The sequence below is a fragment of the Colias philodice genome, chromosome 15 (assembly GCF_061535455.1).
Source record: "Colias philodice isolate Cphi_HAF_F1 chromosome 15, ilColPhil1 Martin Lab GWU primary, whole genome shotgun sequence".
Lineage (NCBI taxonomy): Eukaryota > Metazoa > Arthropoda > Insecta > Lepidoptera > Pieridae > Colias > Colias philodice.
Genome location: NC_143100.1, coordinates 6,331,203 through 6,349,087, shown reverse-complemented (window position 1 = coordinate 6,349,087; position 17,885 = coordinate 6,331,203). Strand labels below are relative to the sequence as shown.

At 31.5% G+C, this 17,885-nt stretch overlaps 2 protein-coding genes across 9 annotated transcripts in view; one reads left to right on the top strand and one right to left on the bottom strand.

Moving 5' to 3' along the window:
• The first annotated feature begins 1,316 nt into the window (after window positions 1-1,316).
• ocm (over compensating males) lies at window positions 1,317-11,763 on the top strand. 4 transcript variants are annotated; one of them, XM_089704400.1, is made up of 7 exons: window positions 1,317-1,645; window positions 4,531-4,830; window positions 5,131-5,341; window positions 5,921-9,839; window positions 9,914-10,034; window positions 10,157-10,258; window positions 10,989-11,763. In XM_089704400.1, the coding sequence occupies exons 2-7, from the start codon at window positions 4,642-4,644 to the stop codon at window positions 11,178-11,180; spliced, it is 4,734 nt and encodes a 1,577-aa protein (XP_089560526.1). In that variant the 5' UTR covers window positions 1,317-1,645; window positions 4,531-4,641; the 3' UTR covers window positions 11,181-11,763. The 4 variants fall into 4 exon arrangements, with proteins under 4 accessions (XP_089560526.1, XP_089560529.1, XP_089560527.1 ...); XM_089704401.1 differs by lacking the exon at window positions 1,317-1,645 and adding an exon at window positions 1,675-2,383; XM_089704403.1 differs by lacking the exons at window positions 4,531-4,830; window positions 5,131-5,341 and having other exon boundaries at window positions 1,318-1,645.
• Window positions 11,764-14,371: 2,608 nt separating this feature from the next.
• The window catches only part of Rab3-GEF (Rab3 GDP-GTP exchange factor), a 34,407-nt gene continuing 30,893 nt past the window's right edge, over window positions 14,372-17,885 (bottom strand). For all 5 annotated transcript variants that reach the window (XM_089703945.1, XM_089703948.1, XM_089703946.1 and 2 more), the window contains one exon: window positions 14,372-17,151. In XM_089703945.1, coding sequence (XP_089560071.1) covers window positions 17,022-17,151 — 130 coding nt within the window. In that variant the 3' untranslated portion in view covers window positions 14,372-17,021. The remainder of the gene's footprint in view (window positions 17,152-17,885) is intronic.

The window sequence follows — 17,885 nt, the reverse complement described above, 5'->3', positions numbered from 1 at the left end:
GCATATCGGGTAAGTCTGAGAATCGGCCAACATCTATTTTTCATATGTACCACGGGCGAAGCCGGGGCGGGCCGCTAGTCTAAGAATAAAATTCATGTATCGTAATTGAGAAGCCATAATAAATATAGCTTGTATTCTAGTTTAAGTATAATAAAACGGTACATGTTAGAGAAAAACTTTCAAGGAAACGTTGAAAGGCCATAAAATTATCTACAAGTTGTACCTAACTAAATCCTTTTTTTCTATTCGCAGCCATTTTCGAGCTACATCCCATGAAAGGTGAAAAATTCGAAAACTTTATTTTACCAACTTAGGGTGCCCGCAGACGACCGTTTTTTTCTCCGTTTTTGTTGTGGATTGTAAGAAATGACGATGATGATGATGATGATGAGCAATCTATCGGTACCGGTCACAAGTTGTACTTTTAAGCTTTTTGGAAGAAAAATAAAATAAAAAGTTCAATTATCGTAACTACCCTAATAAAATTCAATTCCTCCTAAACGCCCCCATGGTTTTCTCAGATAAAATCAGTCAATAAGGATATTAACCGACAGCCTTAGTCAATAACCTTAATAACCGTCAATAAGGATATTGACTGATTCAGGGTTTTGACTGTAGCACACTGCACATACAAATATTATTAAGCTGAAGAGTTTGTTTGTTTGAAGGCGCTAATCTCAGGAACTACTGGTCCGATCTGAAAAATTCTTATTGTTAGATAGCCCAGTTATCGAGGATGGCTATAGGTTATAATATATATTCATGCTAAGACCAACAGGAGCGGAGCCACGCGGGTGAAACCGCGGAGCGCAGCTAGTAATAATATTTATAGATGTAGAGATACCGTAGGTTCGTACGTAGGTCTGAAGTGACTCATCCCTTAAACCTAGTTTTGAAATAACGTAAACCTTTTTTTAAAGTCTTGGATGTATGCTACTGCCCTATTTTAAAGCCTTGGATGTATGCTACTGCACCCATAATGAATAAGGGTTCTTTCAATTTTGTCATCGATTCATTATTATGAATTATATATAAGAGCTGTTATCATTATCGAAGAATTTTAAGGATATGTACCTACTTTTGTTTCGTGAAATTTTAAAACTAAGGTGAGAATCTAACCAATATTAGGAAGATTCAAATGAGCGTTTTATAGGTTTAGGTTATCACATTTTTCCATTATGCCTTTAATCATAGGAAATTAGAAATTTAGAAAACAATTTAAAGATATTTAATATTTTTCACGTAAAATAATTTATCTGTGCTCCTTCTAATAAGGTGATAATGCTGACATAGATGTCAATAATTTGACGTTGAACTGAACATGATTTGGCCTGTCATCCACATCCAGGCGTCCGTAAATATAAGGGAAGAAGTGGTTATATTGGAACCAACGCCTTATTTTCAAATAAATATCTAGTTGAGATTGTGAATCAGATTATAAATTAAATTTATTTGAATACAAATAACGTTTTAATAATGTTAAATAAATGATGTAAATAGATTAGGTACCGCATTAGGCACATCGAGTTCCGAGCTGTTCATTCTGCCATCTTGTATAGACTATCACGTGATCACTAATGTTTATAACGAAAAATAACCAAACGCCACGTGGAGTTAGCCGTTTTATTTTTTGATATACATACAGGTACGCATTCTTTATTTAAAATTATAGTAAACAATTAAAAACATGGTGCTGTTAATTATCCACATCAAAGCCACAAGTAGAGTAGATTTAGATGTAACAGATAATTTAATAACTGTACGTAGACATGACAGCATTTAATAATTGCACAATACACGATACAAAAATATATTTATAAACAAATAAATAACAACAAATAAGAAATCCATAGATACAATTTGTGCAGTGTATTGTTCACCTGCACCAAAAACGTTTCAATTTGTAAATCTTGTAATTATATTTTTTTGGATATTTATAGAACTCTCATTAAAATTTAATTTGTATTTTAGATAGAGTAACTGAAACCTTGTGTATTATTTACCCTTCCTATTAACAATAAAACAAAAAATAATTTCTTTTCCGCACCCAGGATTCCCTAGAAAATGTTTGTCTATGGTACCCGGTGGAATTGACAATAAATCAGTATGTCATTCAGTGTTGTTATCAAACGCTCAATATTCATTATTTCAATGCCTAGTAAAATAATAAATATTGATTTAATTGTGTATAACCAATAAGTTTGTGGAAACTTAAAAGAATTAGAATTTCACTGTGCAATAATTATGATTAATGGAGATACATTAGTGGTGATTCAACATTTTGAAAATGGCTATCAGCCATTTTGTTTTGTTGGTCACGTGGTTTGAAGTTTACTGTTTGTGACGTGGATTAGTTTATTTTTTTAGTATTCTGAGCTCTGAGGTAGGTATATAAAATATAATTATAACCCCTCATCAGTGGAGGAACCACACAGTGGCAGGTGTAAACTTTTGCGGATCTGTGGGGGGGCCACAGTGTGGTTACTTCGTGACCAAATACAAATCGTCTCTAAAATCTTATTAAAAATCATTCTAGTTCCCTCTAACCTACCGTGGTATATACAGAATAGAAAGAGCTACCTATAGAATCACATGACTTGCCTATTTGGTCGGTTTACTAACGGTTTTTATGCTGTCAAAAACACGGCACTTCAGTCCACTAACTTTTGAACATGTTTTGTAGAAAAAATATGTACGCATGGTGTATGAGATTTTTAGCTATATTATTAGGAATATATGTAAGGTTTCATAATTAAACTAAATTTTGTTTGAAAAATGTTTCATTTTTATAAAATAATCAAAATTAGTTGACATGTCAGTATTACATTTTTGACCATCAATTAAAGCTTATTTTTATAGCTCACTTTATACATGATGAATACTATATAGTCGGAAATTTAATGAGGTTTAATTATTTCTTAAGTTTTCTAGTACTTTTCATATAAAAAAATAGAGAAATCGCGATTAAAAAGCACTAGTGTGCTTCACCTGGATCTGTCTGTGGATGAACCACAGTGTGGCCCCACAGATGCGCACATTCCACGATGGCCGCGCCCCACTGACGAGGGGATAAGCGTAATATGTATATTATAGGAAGAACGTCTAAGTTCTCTATAAACTATGTTTTATTATTTATTAGTAATATTATGTAAATAGTATGCCAAAACATAAACCGACCTTCTATATTTTCTTCTTCCTTCGGATTTTTTTTTGTTATACTTAAATTAATTATTTTTGTATGAGTGTTGCCACTTGCCACCTTTTTTTATTTATCGTAGCAACTAACGCTTGTGAGATAAATAATATATGTAATAGGAAGTTCTGTGAAAATTATGATTTACGTATTTTCGTGCAAATTCGTACTTCATTCGTCGTCGATGTACTTAACAAAAAATTTTTCTCGTATTATGATTAGTATATTTTTAAATAGATTCGCTTAATTATTAAATTTAAAGCATTTATTTATTTTAATTATTTTCTGATCTATCTTGTCACATGGTTTATATTTTTTAAGCCATTATTAATGCGAAACGGTACCCTAATTTTGATCACACTTGATCATGTCTCAATGTAATAAGTGTTTGTTGTAAAAATAAAATAAAAATTATAAGCAAATTCAAATATTTACCTTAAGAGGGGGTTGAATATCCTTCTATCCACGTAATGTTAGTCTGTGACCACGCCTATCTCAGGCATTTTGGTCCACGGACAGTGTGTGAAGACATGAAAATATTACTGCGCGTGCCTATGTGTACGTGAGTGCGGTGCGAGTGTATGTGGGATGAATTGTAAATTTACGCTAAAAATGGCCTATCAGAAGATTTATGGGAAGAGGTGGGGTCTAAAAGATACAACACACTTCACAACATATATCAATATTACATTATATCAGAAATGGATAATTGATTATAATCAAGCGATAAACGCACTTTAATAATGTTTCATGCTTCTTGCAATAAATGCATAGTAAATATATGATTTTTTTTTGTTAATTTCATTGGTGCGTTTAAATATTTAAAGTTCTTATTCTAAAAAATGGAAGATGAACCACATACCTACTCAAACGCGTCACGTGTACCTTTTTATTATAATCTAAGGATACACTTATCCATTTATCGAATGGTAGTTATTGTTATCTACCTTCAATGCCTTGAAAATTCTTAAGGCGCGTTGAGAGTAATATCTTAAGGTCAAGTCATGACAATAGTGTGACGTCATGGAGTAAGGTGACGATTTTGGTATCTTTGAATCTTGCCAAAAAAGTCTCACTTCTGAGTTCTGACACGTGTGCTTGGTACACACGCTTTTTTTGCGTCTATATTCAGGTACAAATCTACAATACGAGCTGTCTATTAGCTAATAGCGAGTCTGATAACGTGCATTTGGGTATTTGAAAAAAAAATTGTGAGAAATGGATAGATTATATATACTTATGTTAGTTTTATAAAAAACTCTTTTTTTGCTATAATTCAAATTTCAATTTCAATATCAGTTACCTATTTCTAAATACAAATTAATTTTTGAATCCAGTATCGAAGACACGCCGACAACTCCCGAACAAACCCGAACGCGTGTGACGTCAAAATGTTAGTTTTCACTCATGGCAGTTGAAAAAAAAAAATACAGTGTTTTGATTGAAAAATGTCGAACCTCAAAAGTTATCGTTCTTGTTTTGTACCATTATGTACGAATACTACAAAGGCAACTCCTGGAAAAATGTTTTTAAATGTTCCCCAAGATGTCAAACGTCGAAATAAATGGTTTCAAGCAGTGCACCGTGATAATCCCCAAACAAAATCGAATTTTTTTTGTTGTGAAGATCATTTCGATGTAAGTATTTCTTAATACCATTCCAATTCATAACCTTATTTATGATTTGGAGTCCAGTTAAAAATCATAGCATATTTTTTTTATTGATATTTAAAGTGCTTAAATATATGTATTAATAATTAATTATGTATCTTAATCTAATGAATGGGATTCAATTTGATATATATATTATGTATTTATATTTTTATAACGTTCGTGGTTATGTATTTGACTTTTATCTTAAAATTTTATTTTATGGTGGTTTTTCTGTTGTTATAATAACATATAAATAATTCATAAGATTTCTGTTTTTTTTTTCAGCTGAAAGATGACATGGAAAATTATATTTATTATACAATGATGGGAGGTAAAGCAAAGATTAAACTTGATGTGATACCACACAAGTTTGACTGTCAACCTAATTGTAAAAGACAAGGCAAAAAAACGGTTCTTAGACCAGCTGCAGAAAAACGACGGAGACAACAAATCATACAAGAAATTTTAAATGAATTTTCAGAAAATATGGAAATTGGTAATCCTCCAGAACCAAACATTGATGCCGTTAACGCTGTACTGTTATTAATTAATAGCTATAACATTATGACGTCACAACTATGGGGACCAATCATGGCGCGTTTATAGTCACGTGATCTTTATTTAAATTTCAACAATTTTTTATAATTAATTTACAATTGTTAGAATTAATTGAAAAAAAAATAGGTTTTTTGCATTAAATATCAATATTATTAATAATAAAGTTTTAAATATTTATATTATTGTAACTATAATAAAATACATAAAAAAATATTTTTTTTTCAAAAACCCAATTTCGCGTGATTGCGTTTCAAATATCAATATCAACACTTCTTAATATAATTTGACTATTGTTGAGACCAATAAATGTGACCAAATTACATTTTAACGTTATCGCTATCATTGATGCTTTACAATTTTCTTTAACACTATCACGGTGTGACCGCTATGGAATCTGAAGGCACTTCGCCTTCAAAAGCCTTCAGGGATAAATTATAATTTTGCATCCATATATTCAAAACAAATTAACGCCAAACTATTTTTTTTTCTTTTACGTTATTTTAGTTATTTGTTTCAGGTAGTATAATGGATGACAACAAAAAAGTTTTCATCTCTGATATCTTGCGAGCTAATAACAAGTTAAACAACAATTTATACGACTTGATACATATTGTACCAGCGAAGCCTCTACCTGCTGATATTTCGAAAACACCTTCGTGTGATTTTATTCCAAAGTGTGACAAATACTATGTATCAAAGAAAAAAATAAACCAAAAAGTTAAAACTGTTCGTAATATACGAGTACAGTTTGAAACCGATATCTATAGTGATTTGAATGCTGAGTTGGATAAACAGCGAAATGTATTACTTCGAAAAATAAGAATTGGTTCGGCTAGAGAAGAAGCCACAAAAAAAATAGCTAAAACTATATTAACAAATGATTTTCCGGTATCTAAAGATATTTGGCATATGGTGATTAACCTAAACCCTGAAGGTCACACACATTCTTCTCAATATATTCTATGGAATGGAAAAAATATTCAATTAAATGGCAGTAAGGGTGGAAGGAATAGATTTATTTATAAGTATGATCTTGGAGAAAGTCAAGACGCAAAAAAATCCGCCACTAAACGAAACGTAATTTCTCATAGAAAACAGCTTCTACATAACTCACTATTTGTTAAATTCAGACCTGGCCCTCTTTCGAAAAAGAAACTGCTGGACTCTTCCTATCAAAAATTTCAATATGGTAATGTCAACCTGGTAAGCCTACCAAAGCCAGCGTTAGACATCCAGCCTTCTTATGGAGGGCAATTAGGACCAGAAATGACCACGTTTCTAAATAAAACTTTTATGAGAAACTCGAATGGGGAAATTACTGAAAAGTGGGCTGACTTTTCTGTTTCCGTATTGGGCAGTAATAAAAATGGTTGCCCGATACAAACCCATCAAAACAATATAACTTTTGATTTACAATATCAATGTTGTCAAAATAGAATACTGATGAGGAATTCAATATTTCATAAAAGAGTGAATGCGGTCGATTTAGTTTTAAATGAAGAAAGTGATGTATCTAAAGAAGTAAAACACGTAATGAGCAAAATTCTAGATTATGTAGAATTTAATTTAGAATACGACAATTTTGTTAAAACAGATACAAATATGATTACAAATAATTCATCCAATATCGGAGATAAAATGGGCCTCGACAATTCTTTAAAAGATAAATATAAGAAAAAATATGGTGAATTAGACCGACTTGATGTAACTATAATAAAAATACCTGGAATTGATAATGATAGCCAGAAGACATGTAATAAACTATATTGCACGTTAGGCTGTATATGTGAGTCCTTAGAATTCCCTTTTAACTTAAAAACACACTGTGGTCGCTTAGAGTGCATGTTTAAGTGTGTATGTTCCTTTTCTAAAACATGTGATAATTTGCAATCTTTACATGAATTAATCGACTTGGATAGTAAGATATGTAATTCCAAACTAGCAAAAGAAGAGCAAAAGTTTCGTCAAACTGTAGTATTATCCGGACAAGGTAATATTGTCTTTAATTCCCAAAAAAGAGATTGGAAAACATCAAAAAAATATGCCGATTTCTATAGCAAAATGTGTTTAAAGGTGGAACGAAAGATTATGAAAGAGCTACGCATTATAACCCCAAAACTTGACTGCAAAAATATCGAGCCTTGGTGTATGGTTCACAATTTGTATAAATGTTTCTGTAAAGGCAAATTTACGGAAAAGGCTATACCCGAAATTATGGTCCAAACAATGGAAGCCGATAATAAAGAAGCCGAACCAATAAATTTGATTCCTGACAAAACAAACATTAGTTCTAGTGATTCATCTGATGTAAAATCTAGATTAAGAGTGCGATCAAAGCCACCTGAAGAAGTTGAAGTTATGAAGGAGAAAGTACCTGAAATATCCTATAATACTGAAAAGTGCGCAAGAGTAAAATCTTACAAAGGTAGGAAATTTCTTGATGGTTATTATTCAGAAACAAATAGAAAAATTTTGGAAATGGAGAAAAATGATCGAAGTTTGTTAAAAAAATTATTAACTACAATTTACACTACCGAAGAAAAAGAATGTTCTCAAAATTTGCATACTCTAGAAGTCGGTCAGCCACCATCCAGTCTAAAAGAATTGTTAAATAATGTGGTGCAGAATCAAATTGAAACAACATCCACCGAGATAATTGCGGATTCTTTCCAAATGTCACAAAATGCTATGCAACGTTTGCCTAATAAAACAAAGTTAGTTGCATGGTTAGAAGCTAGTTATAAACAATACAAAGAACGCGCTGACAAAGGTATTGTAACAACGTCCCTAGATCCACCTAAAATTGGGAAAGTAGCCTTGTATCCCTGGGAGTTCATACTAAGCCGATATCGTGAACGAAAAAATTTGTTTTTAATTACGAAGCAAAAGCCGTATCGTATCCTTATGGCTGTAAATACAAAAAATACATTTTTTGAAAGCTGCATTAATATTAATGATATTGCTTTAACTGAACTAGAAAGATATCCAATAACTGTAAAAAATTTACTAACAAATGCAACGGATTTGAAGGACAATTTCTGTATATTGTGTGGATTATCACAATGCTGGGAACTAATTGGGTCCGTAACGAAAGTAAGCGAACCCAAGAAGAATGAGAAAGCATTAACTACATTCAATTGTGATAGTGATAGTGAAGACGAACTTAATGATTCAGATAAGGAATCATTAAGTTCTAGTTTTGCGGAAGAAAACTCTCAAGAAAATTGTATAACAGGAAATGCGAAAAGCTTACAAGAACAACAAAACGAAATACAGAACATAAACGACTCCGATTTATCAAAATGGTTTGTAATGACAGTTGAAAATGATTTTAACGAAATACATTTCTACAAAAAAGGGTTTTTTGTCAAGTATGATAGTGTAATCAAAGCTATAAATGTGTCACGTGTGTCATGTAAAACCGTAAGACTGTCTTCACAAAAATGTGCCACTCCTCAGACAAGCCCACAGTTTGGAATTTATGCTATACCCAATGAAAATGATCTTAATGTGTTCATTGGGCCATACGAACGACACGAACCACTTGGTATAGAAACCATAAAAACTGATATACCTAGAGATAATAAAAGTCAAACTAGAGGAACTTGGATCATGGTAAATAAAGTGGACAATGAAAGAATTATTGATCAACCGCTAGCCTTTTTACCAGCGACGTATGGCAAAAGTGATATGATTTCATTAGAAAACGAAATGGTATCTGAAAAGAATAACCCTAACCAAAAAGAACACATACCTACTACAAGTACACCAGAAAAATATTTACTCCATAAGAATAAAGAAGACAAAAAGATCATTAAATTGGTGAAGCCTATTAAAATAAACAAAACTAATAACATATTTAACTTTATAAAAACTTGCTCAAAACCATCTGTCTCACAAGAACCTAAATTTCTTGAATCTGGTACGAGTCCAAATCAAGAAAAAATACCCGCCTCTAGTATTTCAAATAATACTGTCGGAAACAGTGATGTATTAAAAAAAAATTATAAGCCAGTTGCTGAAATTGCCCCTCAACTTAAGATTGTAAAACCTAGGAATGAATCAACGTCTACTTTCGAACCAAGTATGTTTATATTGAAGCCAGAAGAGATTAATAAGAGGTCGCTGCTTGGTCAAATAACTGCTGAAACTCGTGAATCAGAACAAACTGAAGAGTCTATGGAAATGGATATTGAAAACTTTTTAGCAACTTCCAGCGTTTGCAAAATTTCAAACTCTGATGTTTTAATAATTTCTGACGACGATGACGACCAACATGATACAATCAAAAATGTTTGGATACAGCCTACAAATGTTGAAAATCTAGGATGGATTTCTGCAAAACGGAATATCAACAATGATGTATGCTTCGAATTTCCTGGCTTTAAGTGTACCGACTTCTACCCGGAAGAGGAAGCATTTCGGAAGTTGAATTTGTAAGTAAAATAATCTGTAACACAAACAGTATTATTAACTATACCTGTTAACTAAAATAAAATAAAAATTTCAGGGTATTTTCTAGAAAAGTATATGTACCAAAAAATTTTCAAATGCAGTGGGAAGTGGTTGAAAATCAGAAAGATCTAAAATTTAAAAAACAGTTACAATCACAAGATTTGCGACCAGAACTTGTAAGTTTTTCTAACACTATTTATTTTACAGACTACGATTTTATAGTAATTTAACTTTTAAATTTGATGATCTTAAGACTAATAAAATAATATAGTACTTGTACATAATTAAATTCTTATAGGTAATGACAAAACGAGGTTTACGACATAAACAAGAGTTGATGCAGATACTTAAATATAAGAAGTTATCAGAAACGGAACCCAAAGCCGTTGAGTTCATTAAAGTGAGTATGCATTTTTTCTTTAAAATATTCAATTAATACAGTTAACAATTCAATATCAAAATATACAATTATACTTGTTTTTGGGATTTACTTAAGAGGCCTACACCACCGAAACTAGCGCCACCGAACATTTTATTTTTTTACTCCTTAACCAGATCAAATTTAAAAAATCTAGCTCGGTACTTTGCTAGTATATTACTTGTAGTATTTTTGGTATTACTTTTCACTATTCTAACTGTTCATTATTCTAGAGAACTTTTGATTACCGCCAAAAGTGGCCACTTTTGGTAATCAAAAGTTCTCCTAATTTACCGAATGCAAAATAATGAAAAGTAATACCAAAAATACTACAAGTAATATACTAGCAAAGTACCGAGCTAGATTTTTTAAATTTGATCTGGTTTAGGAGTAAAAAAATAAAATGTTGGGGGGGCGCTAGTTTCGGTGGTGTAGTCGCCTTAAATGTTACTTACAAATATTGTAAATATTCTTTCTATGATTTTAAGTTGGTGGACAATAGTAAAATACCGATAGATCATAAGAAAAATTCAGTAAAAAAAATGAAGTACTTCGTAACTATACATATAGAGTTGTTTATGAATATTTCATATACTCAGCGTATGCAAGTTCCTTTGAGCTTAATACACTGACGCTCTGTATAAATTATTATTACTTACTTAATAATTTATCAACCTTTATGGTAATACAAATAAAAATTATTTTCATATAGAGGAGACAATTAATGATGGAACTAGAAGATGCTACGAGTGCAATGCTAGAAGATAATACTAAGAAACTTTTGAATAAAACAATCAGCAATAAGGGTGTTTTGATTAAAACTATATCAGACGCGAACAAGCACATGAGGGAGGAAATGTCCGCGAAACTTAACTCGCTCTTATCTGATTCTGATTCATCTTGAACATTACTGGGATATAATTGCCAACATAACTGGGATAAAATATGTTTATAGGTATGTTCATACAAATACCTACCTGTAAATTTCTTGTGACTGATTTTCTTTAAGACTGTTTATTTTTTAATCATTGCGTTTGTACAAATAACGTAATAACAGCCTATTGAGATTAGAGCGGTATCCACTACCGCCGCGTTATTGCGATATGTATAGTATACCATCGGTACGGGATAAGTCTCTATAATATACTACGTAAGAGATTTAATCGCGTGCCATCGGGATACCGCTACCCACGCGGTGGTAGCGGATACAGCTGTAGTTTGAATAGACCTCAAATATAGTATTATAGAAGAAAACCTAATAATAGCATAAACTCTGAAAATTAAATTCCAAAAGTATTAGATTATTTTTTATCGGAATAAAACATGATCGTTGTACAAACCTTTTAAAATAATTGACACTAAACGACTAGGTATATGTCACTATGATCTCAATGTGAGTTTGAATTTAGTAATAATAATAATAATTGATCCTGAAACCCTACTAGATTTTTTTTTCGACTCTATCAAAATTCCTCATGTAATAAATATAACTACATTAACTTTAGTTTATTTGTAGTAGAATTTTTCTATAATATTAATTTTTTTGTTGTATACTTTTAAGACATAAACTGTGCTATCAAGCATTATGTACCTACCTAAGTTAAGTATGTACCTATGTACCTAAGTTTCGGTATTCGAATACTTTGTAAGTCTAGTATGAACATGTGTGTAGTAGAGTGTATTTCTGATGTGATTCCTTGTATAAAAGTCTTCATTTTTAGGGAGCCTGGAAGATGGTATTGAAAAGTAAACGTTATGTTGTTATTCTTTACTTAAGTTAGAATAAGTTTATTTTATATCTTGAGTTAAATTAATGGTTTAATAAAAGCAGAGACATTTAAGTTTATTTTGTAAATTTTGTTCAGTGTACACTTAATATAACTATGTAGCAATAGTAAATATAGTATCATTTTTAGGGTTCCGTAGCCAAAATGGCAAAAACGGAACCCTTATAGTTTCGTCATGTCCGTCTGTCCGTCTGTCCGTCTGTCCGTCTGTCACAGCCGATTTACTCGGAAACTATAAGTACTACAGTGATGAAATTTGATGGGAATATGTGTTGTATGAACCGCTACAAAAATATGACACTAAATAGTAAAAAAAAGAATTGGGGGTGGGGCCCCCCATACATGTAACTGAGGGATGAAATTTTTTTTTTCGATGTACATACCCGTGTGGGGTATCAATGGAAAGGTCTTTTAAAATGATATAAAGTTTTCTAAAAAACATTTTTCTTAAAGTGAACGGTTTTTGAGATATCAGCTCTCAAAGTCGTAAAAAGTATGTCCCCCCCCCTCTATTTTTATAACTACGGGGTATAAAATTCTAAAAAAAATAGAGGTGATGCATGCTAATTAACTCTTTCAACGATTTTTGGTTTGATCAAAGTATCTCTTATAGTTTTTGAGATAGGTTGATTTAACTGTAATTTATTATATTTGCTGCTACGGAACCCTTTGTGCGCGAGCCCGACTCGCACTTGGCCGGTTTTATTATGTTTCTTTGTGTAACACAATTTATAATTAATAAAATAATATAGTTTCCTTCATTTGTTATATTATTCGTGATTGATGATTAGGTATCATTAGTGGGTATCTATTCATGTCAACACCAGTTAAACGTATACCAGCATTTATGTTGTTAAGTATGCCATTATAATATATTCATATTTTAAGTTAGGAAATTATGTGTACAATGTGCAAGGAATAAAAATGTAAACATCTCCAAATTATTAAATTTTGTTATCTGCCCAACAAATCTCATCTGTGATAAATAAAATAAGTTTTTAAAATTATTGGTTGTTTTATTCACGGACCTCTGTTAGACTACTTAGGTTATATTATTGAGAATACTTTTTAAATTAATATACCTAAGTTATTTAAACCTAATGATACTTGAGATTTCAAAAGGGGTTAATTTAAACGAGTTAAAGTTTTAGGTGACAAAAAATATTTACATATTTGGGGTTTCAAAATTAGGTACTTACCTACTATTTAAGTGAGCGATTTTCTACGAGTAATGAAAAATCAAAAGAACAGCGACTAACAAACATTATAATACGAGTTACTTATATGTCGTGGCCTATAATATATGTGGCATAGATTCGCATTTCATGATGTGGCCAACATAGTTTGACCAGATCGTTAAATCGTCAATGTTTCACGATTTTGTCATCCACATTTGGCAAGATCGTATAAAATATAGGGAGTATATTTAAGAAATTCAGTCTTTCCACGTTTGATTTCCGTAGTTTTGTGTAGGTGCCTATACATTACCATATCTATTTTAAGGGGAAGAGATTAAAAATAAGTCATTATCTATTAAATTTAGAATTATTGGCTGTATAATACCTACCTAACTACCTAATATTAATATTTTTCAAACAATGACTAACTTACTTCTTTATTGCTTAGTCATTGATCGTATAGATAAACAGAAATTCTCTAGTACTTAGTACTTTCCCTCCAGGCCGATAGAAAATTTCTACATACAGGGATGCAACAAATATAGTAATTTACAAAAATAACATGTTTGTTAAAAATTTTCATCTGACTATTCAGCTGAGTGTCGTCCACCACAAACAAACAGACAAGAAATTCATTGTTTTGAGGAATATGATGCAAGCTCGAGGTAATTAGTTTCAATTCATTTTTCCTTATAAAGCATTTTTTACTTTCGCCCCGCCCTATAAATGTTGAGTAGGTATATAGGTACGCTCTGAAACAAAACTTAATATTCGGATTTATGAGTGATGCCAGTATAAATATCCTACCTAAGCTAGAGCAGATAGTACACGTACAGAGATAAAACGTGGTATTTTATTCTTAATAACGGTTCTTTATTGCACTGTGTGCATGAATACTACTATAAAAAAGTAAGTACCTACATATTGTATCAATAGTTCAATTATAAAAAGGATTACAATAGGGTAAGTTAATATTCCATTTGTCACAAACTCACAACCCTAGCAAAATTGGTATGAATTTTGCACATTGATAGGAACTTTGTCTCTGTAGCATTTATTTATTCTTGTGGTATGATGTTCTTGTTTTGGCTTACTTCACTAAAGAATGGGTTATGAATAAAAGACACAGAATATTTTTAAATTTTATTTAAATAAAAACCGCTACATGATAAAACCCTGAATTCTTTATTTTCCTGAACCTGAACAAAAGTTCGACGTAATGCTGAACTTTAAACTTGAACATCGGTATGAACTTCTTATGTATATCTACATAAGTATTTTGAATTGAATTTTACGTTTATAATACGTTAAAAAGTAACGTTTACGTTTCGGCGTTTCTTTGTTTTGGACATATAATATAACATTAATTATTATTCACAGATTCGAAAATGACGTTTTAAAAACGAGTAAATTAATTGTAGCGAGGTATTGCTATATGAATTGCAACATTTATTTAACCATACTACTAAATACACAAAGTACCCACATTTCTAGTATAACTCTCTATAAGGCTGTAACAGTAATTTGCTAGCTTGTACACACATTTCATTCTTTTACTATGAAAATATACTTTATTGCCATTATTGATTATAAATTATCATCTATCTTAACTTATTATAAATATAAGATTTTATACGTCATTATTGACCACAGATAATATAATACCATTTTTTTTTATATTTTTTGTCGATGATGATGTATGTGGATATTTAAGTGATGAATGTAAAGTGAACGCGAAGCTTGTGTGACGTGTGTAGTGTGTACAATATAATGTATCTGAATTGTTCTATAAAAATACTCTCGGTTAGGAACTACATATTGCCAACTCCTGCTGTAGTATATGATTAAAATAAACATAAAATAAATTTTATACAGTACCTAGATACTGATAATATGTGACTAGACTATGCATAAATATCATAAATAGGTAACATATGTATTATTTGTGCACATGATAAAATTTCAATATCATTATGCACATGCGTTCAATGTGTAGTACTTATATTTAGGTACAATAATTCTCTATTTGCAATTACGAAATAATCTGAGAAAATTTTATACAAACAAATAGTACTTAGTAGTTATATTGTTAATTTACATAAAAGTTAATTTCGAGCATGACCTGTCAAAAATGTTTTCATGAATTTCCTAGAATAATGTTACACAATATAATATTTATTACATCTTGCGGAAACAAGACAAAGGTCATAAGTTCATAACGGATGTTATTTAAAATAATCTAACTATTCTAAGTATAGACACTTAATATAATCAGTAGGGCTCGAAGATGACGTCTTGAATCTTCAATCTCATAAAAAGACAATGTAAATGGAACACAATGATCTTCAAAGAAATAAGGCATTTTTTTTACGCTGACGTCAGTCATAGGTGTAAGGTATTAAAAATGTAGACCTAGAAGTACTTTTGCGGATAATGTTGATTTATCTTTTTTTATACATTCTTTAAACAAAAATTTTAGATTAATGCTCAGGATTGTTTTTAAAACAACGAAATAAAGATCTCTGGTAACGATCATTTTTCATGAAATTTACTTTAATAATTTATTCCGTTGTTTAAAAAATGAAGAAACAGGTATGATCATAATAAATAAACAAGAAATTAATGTTGCCCTTGGTTTTTTTTTACAAATTAAACTGATAAATAATTCTTGGTTACAATAAAGATACACTGCATTCTTCAACAATTGGTTATAAAACGATAAACAATATTGATTTACAAAACAATACTATTTTTCAGTATTAACCCGACTGTGCCAGAAGGAGAGCTATATTTTTTCAGTATTTTAATCTATTTATATAGTACGCTCTGTTACGTAACATTAAGTGTATTTTTTATGAATCGCATAGGTATAGACGTACTATCAAAATTGAAGCTAAACAATCGTATCACAACAACAAATTGTGTATGGCTTACATAACATAGTATAAAGAGAACAAGTAAGTTATCTACGAACAAAGGTACATCACGCAGTTTGTATGTACGCAGAGCGCTTGGCCTCGCTTCACGTTCATGTAGTACGCAAGCTTGACGCACGCACACAACGCCGCTCGGTTCCTTCTCATGGACATTGAGATATACATATGGAGACGACACCGCCTACATCACTTATGTTCCGCTCAACATAAGCCATATGGCTTAACTGCACGCTCATTTTTTATTTGTTTTAAAGTGAAACGCATCAAATATGCCTTCGTGTGTGTTATGATTTTGCACAAATAATACAAATAATACGGAAAAGTGACTAACATAACTTTTCATCGGTAAACTGTACCTACCTAACCTAACTAGATAATAATTTTTAAAACTTAGTTAGAGCAAAAAAATGGAGCACAGATTTTGTTCGTGGTGTCTCCTCCATACGTAGTAATATGTATTATCTCAATGCTCATGGACCGTTCTCATGAGGGCCGCGTCTTTACTGAGAGCGGTGTTTATTTGTACAATTATTTAAAATATCAACGTGACAAGTGACAACCTTGCGCCTCGCGAGTTTAGGTACCGTGCGTTCCTAAACGCCGGGAGTCGGCCTACTTGTTCTCTTTATACTATGTACATAATCAATACAGCTGCAGTTGATATCGTCGGCGTATGAAATGTTAGTCTAATCGCGTTGTGTGGAAGGTCGGCGCGGTATTAAAATAAAAGATGTTTAGACACAGTCGGGTTCGTGTTTCCTATAAGTACGTGTATATACGAGCGTTATGAGTGCTGAAGTTCCCAATAAGATATTGTCAGCGTATGTACTGTAGTAATGTTAGTCTAATCGCGTTGTGTGGAAGGTCGGCGCGGTATGACGAACTCGTGGTGCGCGCTCACGAACGGGTTGGTGTGCGCGAGCCCCGCGCCCGCTGACTGCCGGGCGGGCGCGGCGCGGCGCTGGGGGGACGATCTGTTATGTCATAACATATTACCATTTAATTCCTATAATAATGTCCTATAATATTTATATTTAATTTATTGTATATGTTACAGTCAAAACCCTGAACCAGTCAATATCCTTATTGACGGTTATTAAGGTTTTTGACTAAGGGCGTCGGTCAATATCCTTATTAACTGATTTTATCTGACAAAATCAGTTAATAAGGTTATTGACCGACACCATTAGGCAAGTAAAACTCGCTATTGTTTTACTTGCCCATTACAGAAAGATTTAAGTGTTAAAATCTATTCAGTTCGTTGGTTAAAACCTATATTGACTGAATGTCTGCTCTTTAAATCATATATATCGACTGGTTCAGGGTCTTGACTGTAGCATATATGTATAACATGTAGAAAGATAAAGAAATACAATATAATATATTTACCATATAACATGTTATTGTATTTAATATGGAAAGAAGATAAAATGCAAGTAAGAGTGGTTCTCGAGAAAGGTAATATATTATAAGGTATATAAAATTGATTAGTTTTTTTTTCACTATACGCATTTGTCCAAATATGTGCGTACATATTTAGATAAATGCGTCTACTTTTATTTACAACATTACAGTCATAACGATATGCATCAAAGCTTGTACAATAAATGAAACAACTAATACATTGAAACGAAACATAATCAAAAATACAAAATACAAATAATAATACATACATATTATAAATGAGTATTCAGATACTAAAAAGGGA

Coding starts and splice junctions, on each gene's coding strand:
- ocm (XM_089704400.1), top strand. CDS start 4,642: ATGTCGAACCTCAAAAGTTATCGTTCTTGTTTTGTACCATTATGTACG. Junction 4,831..5,130: donor GTTGTGAAGATCATTTCGAT/GTAAGTATTTCT, acceptor TTTTTTTTTCAG/CTGAAAGATGACATGGAAAA. Junction 10,035..10,156: donor AAGATTTGCGACCAGAACTT/GTAAGTTTTTCT, acceptor AAATTCTTATAG/GTAATGACAAAACGAGGTTT.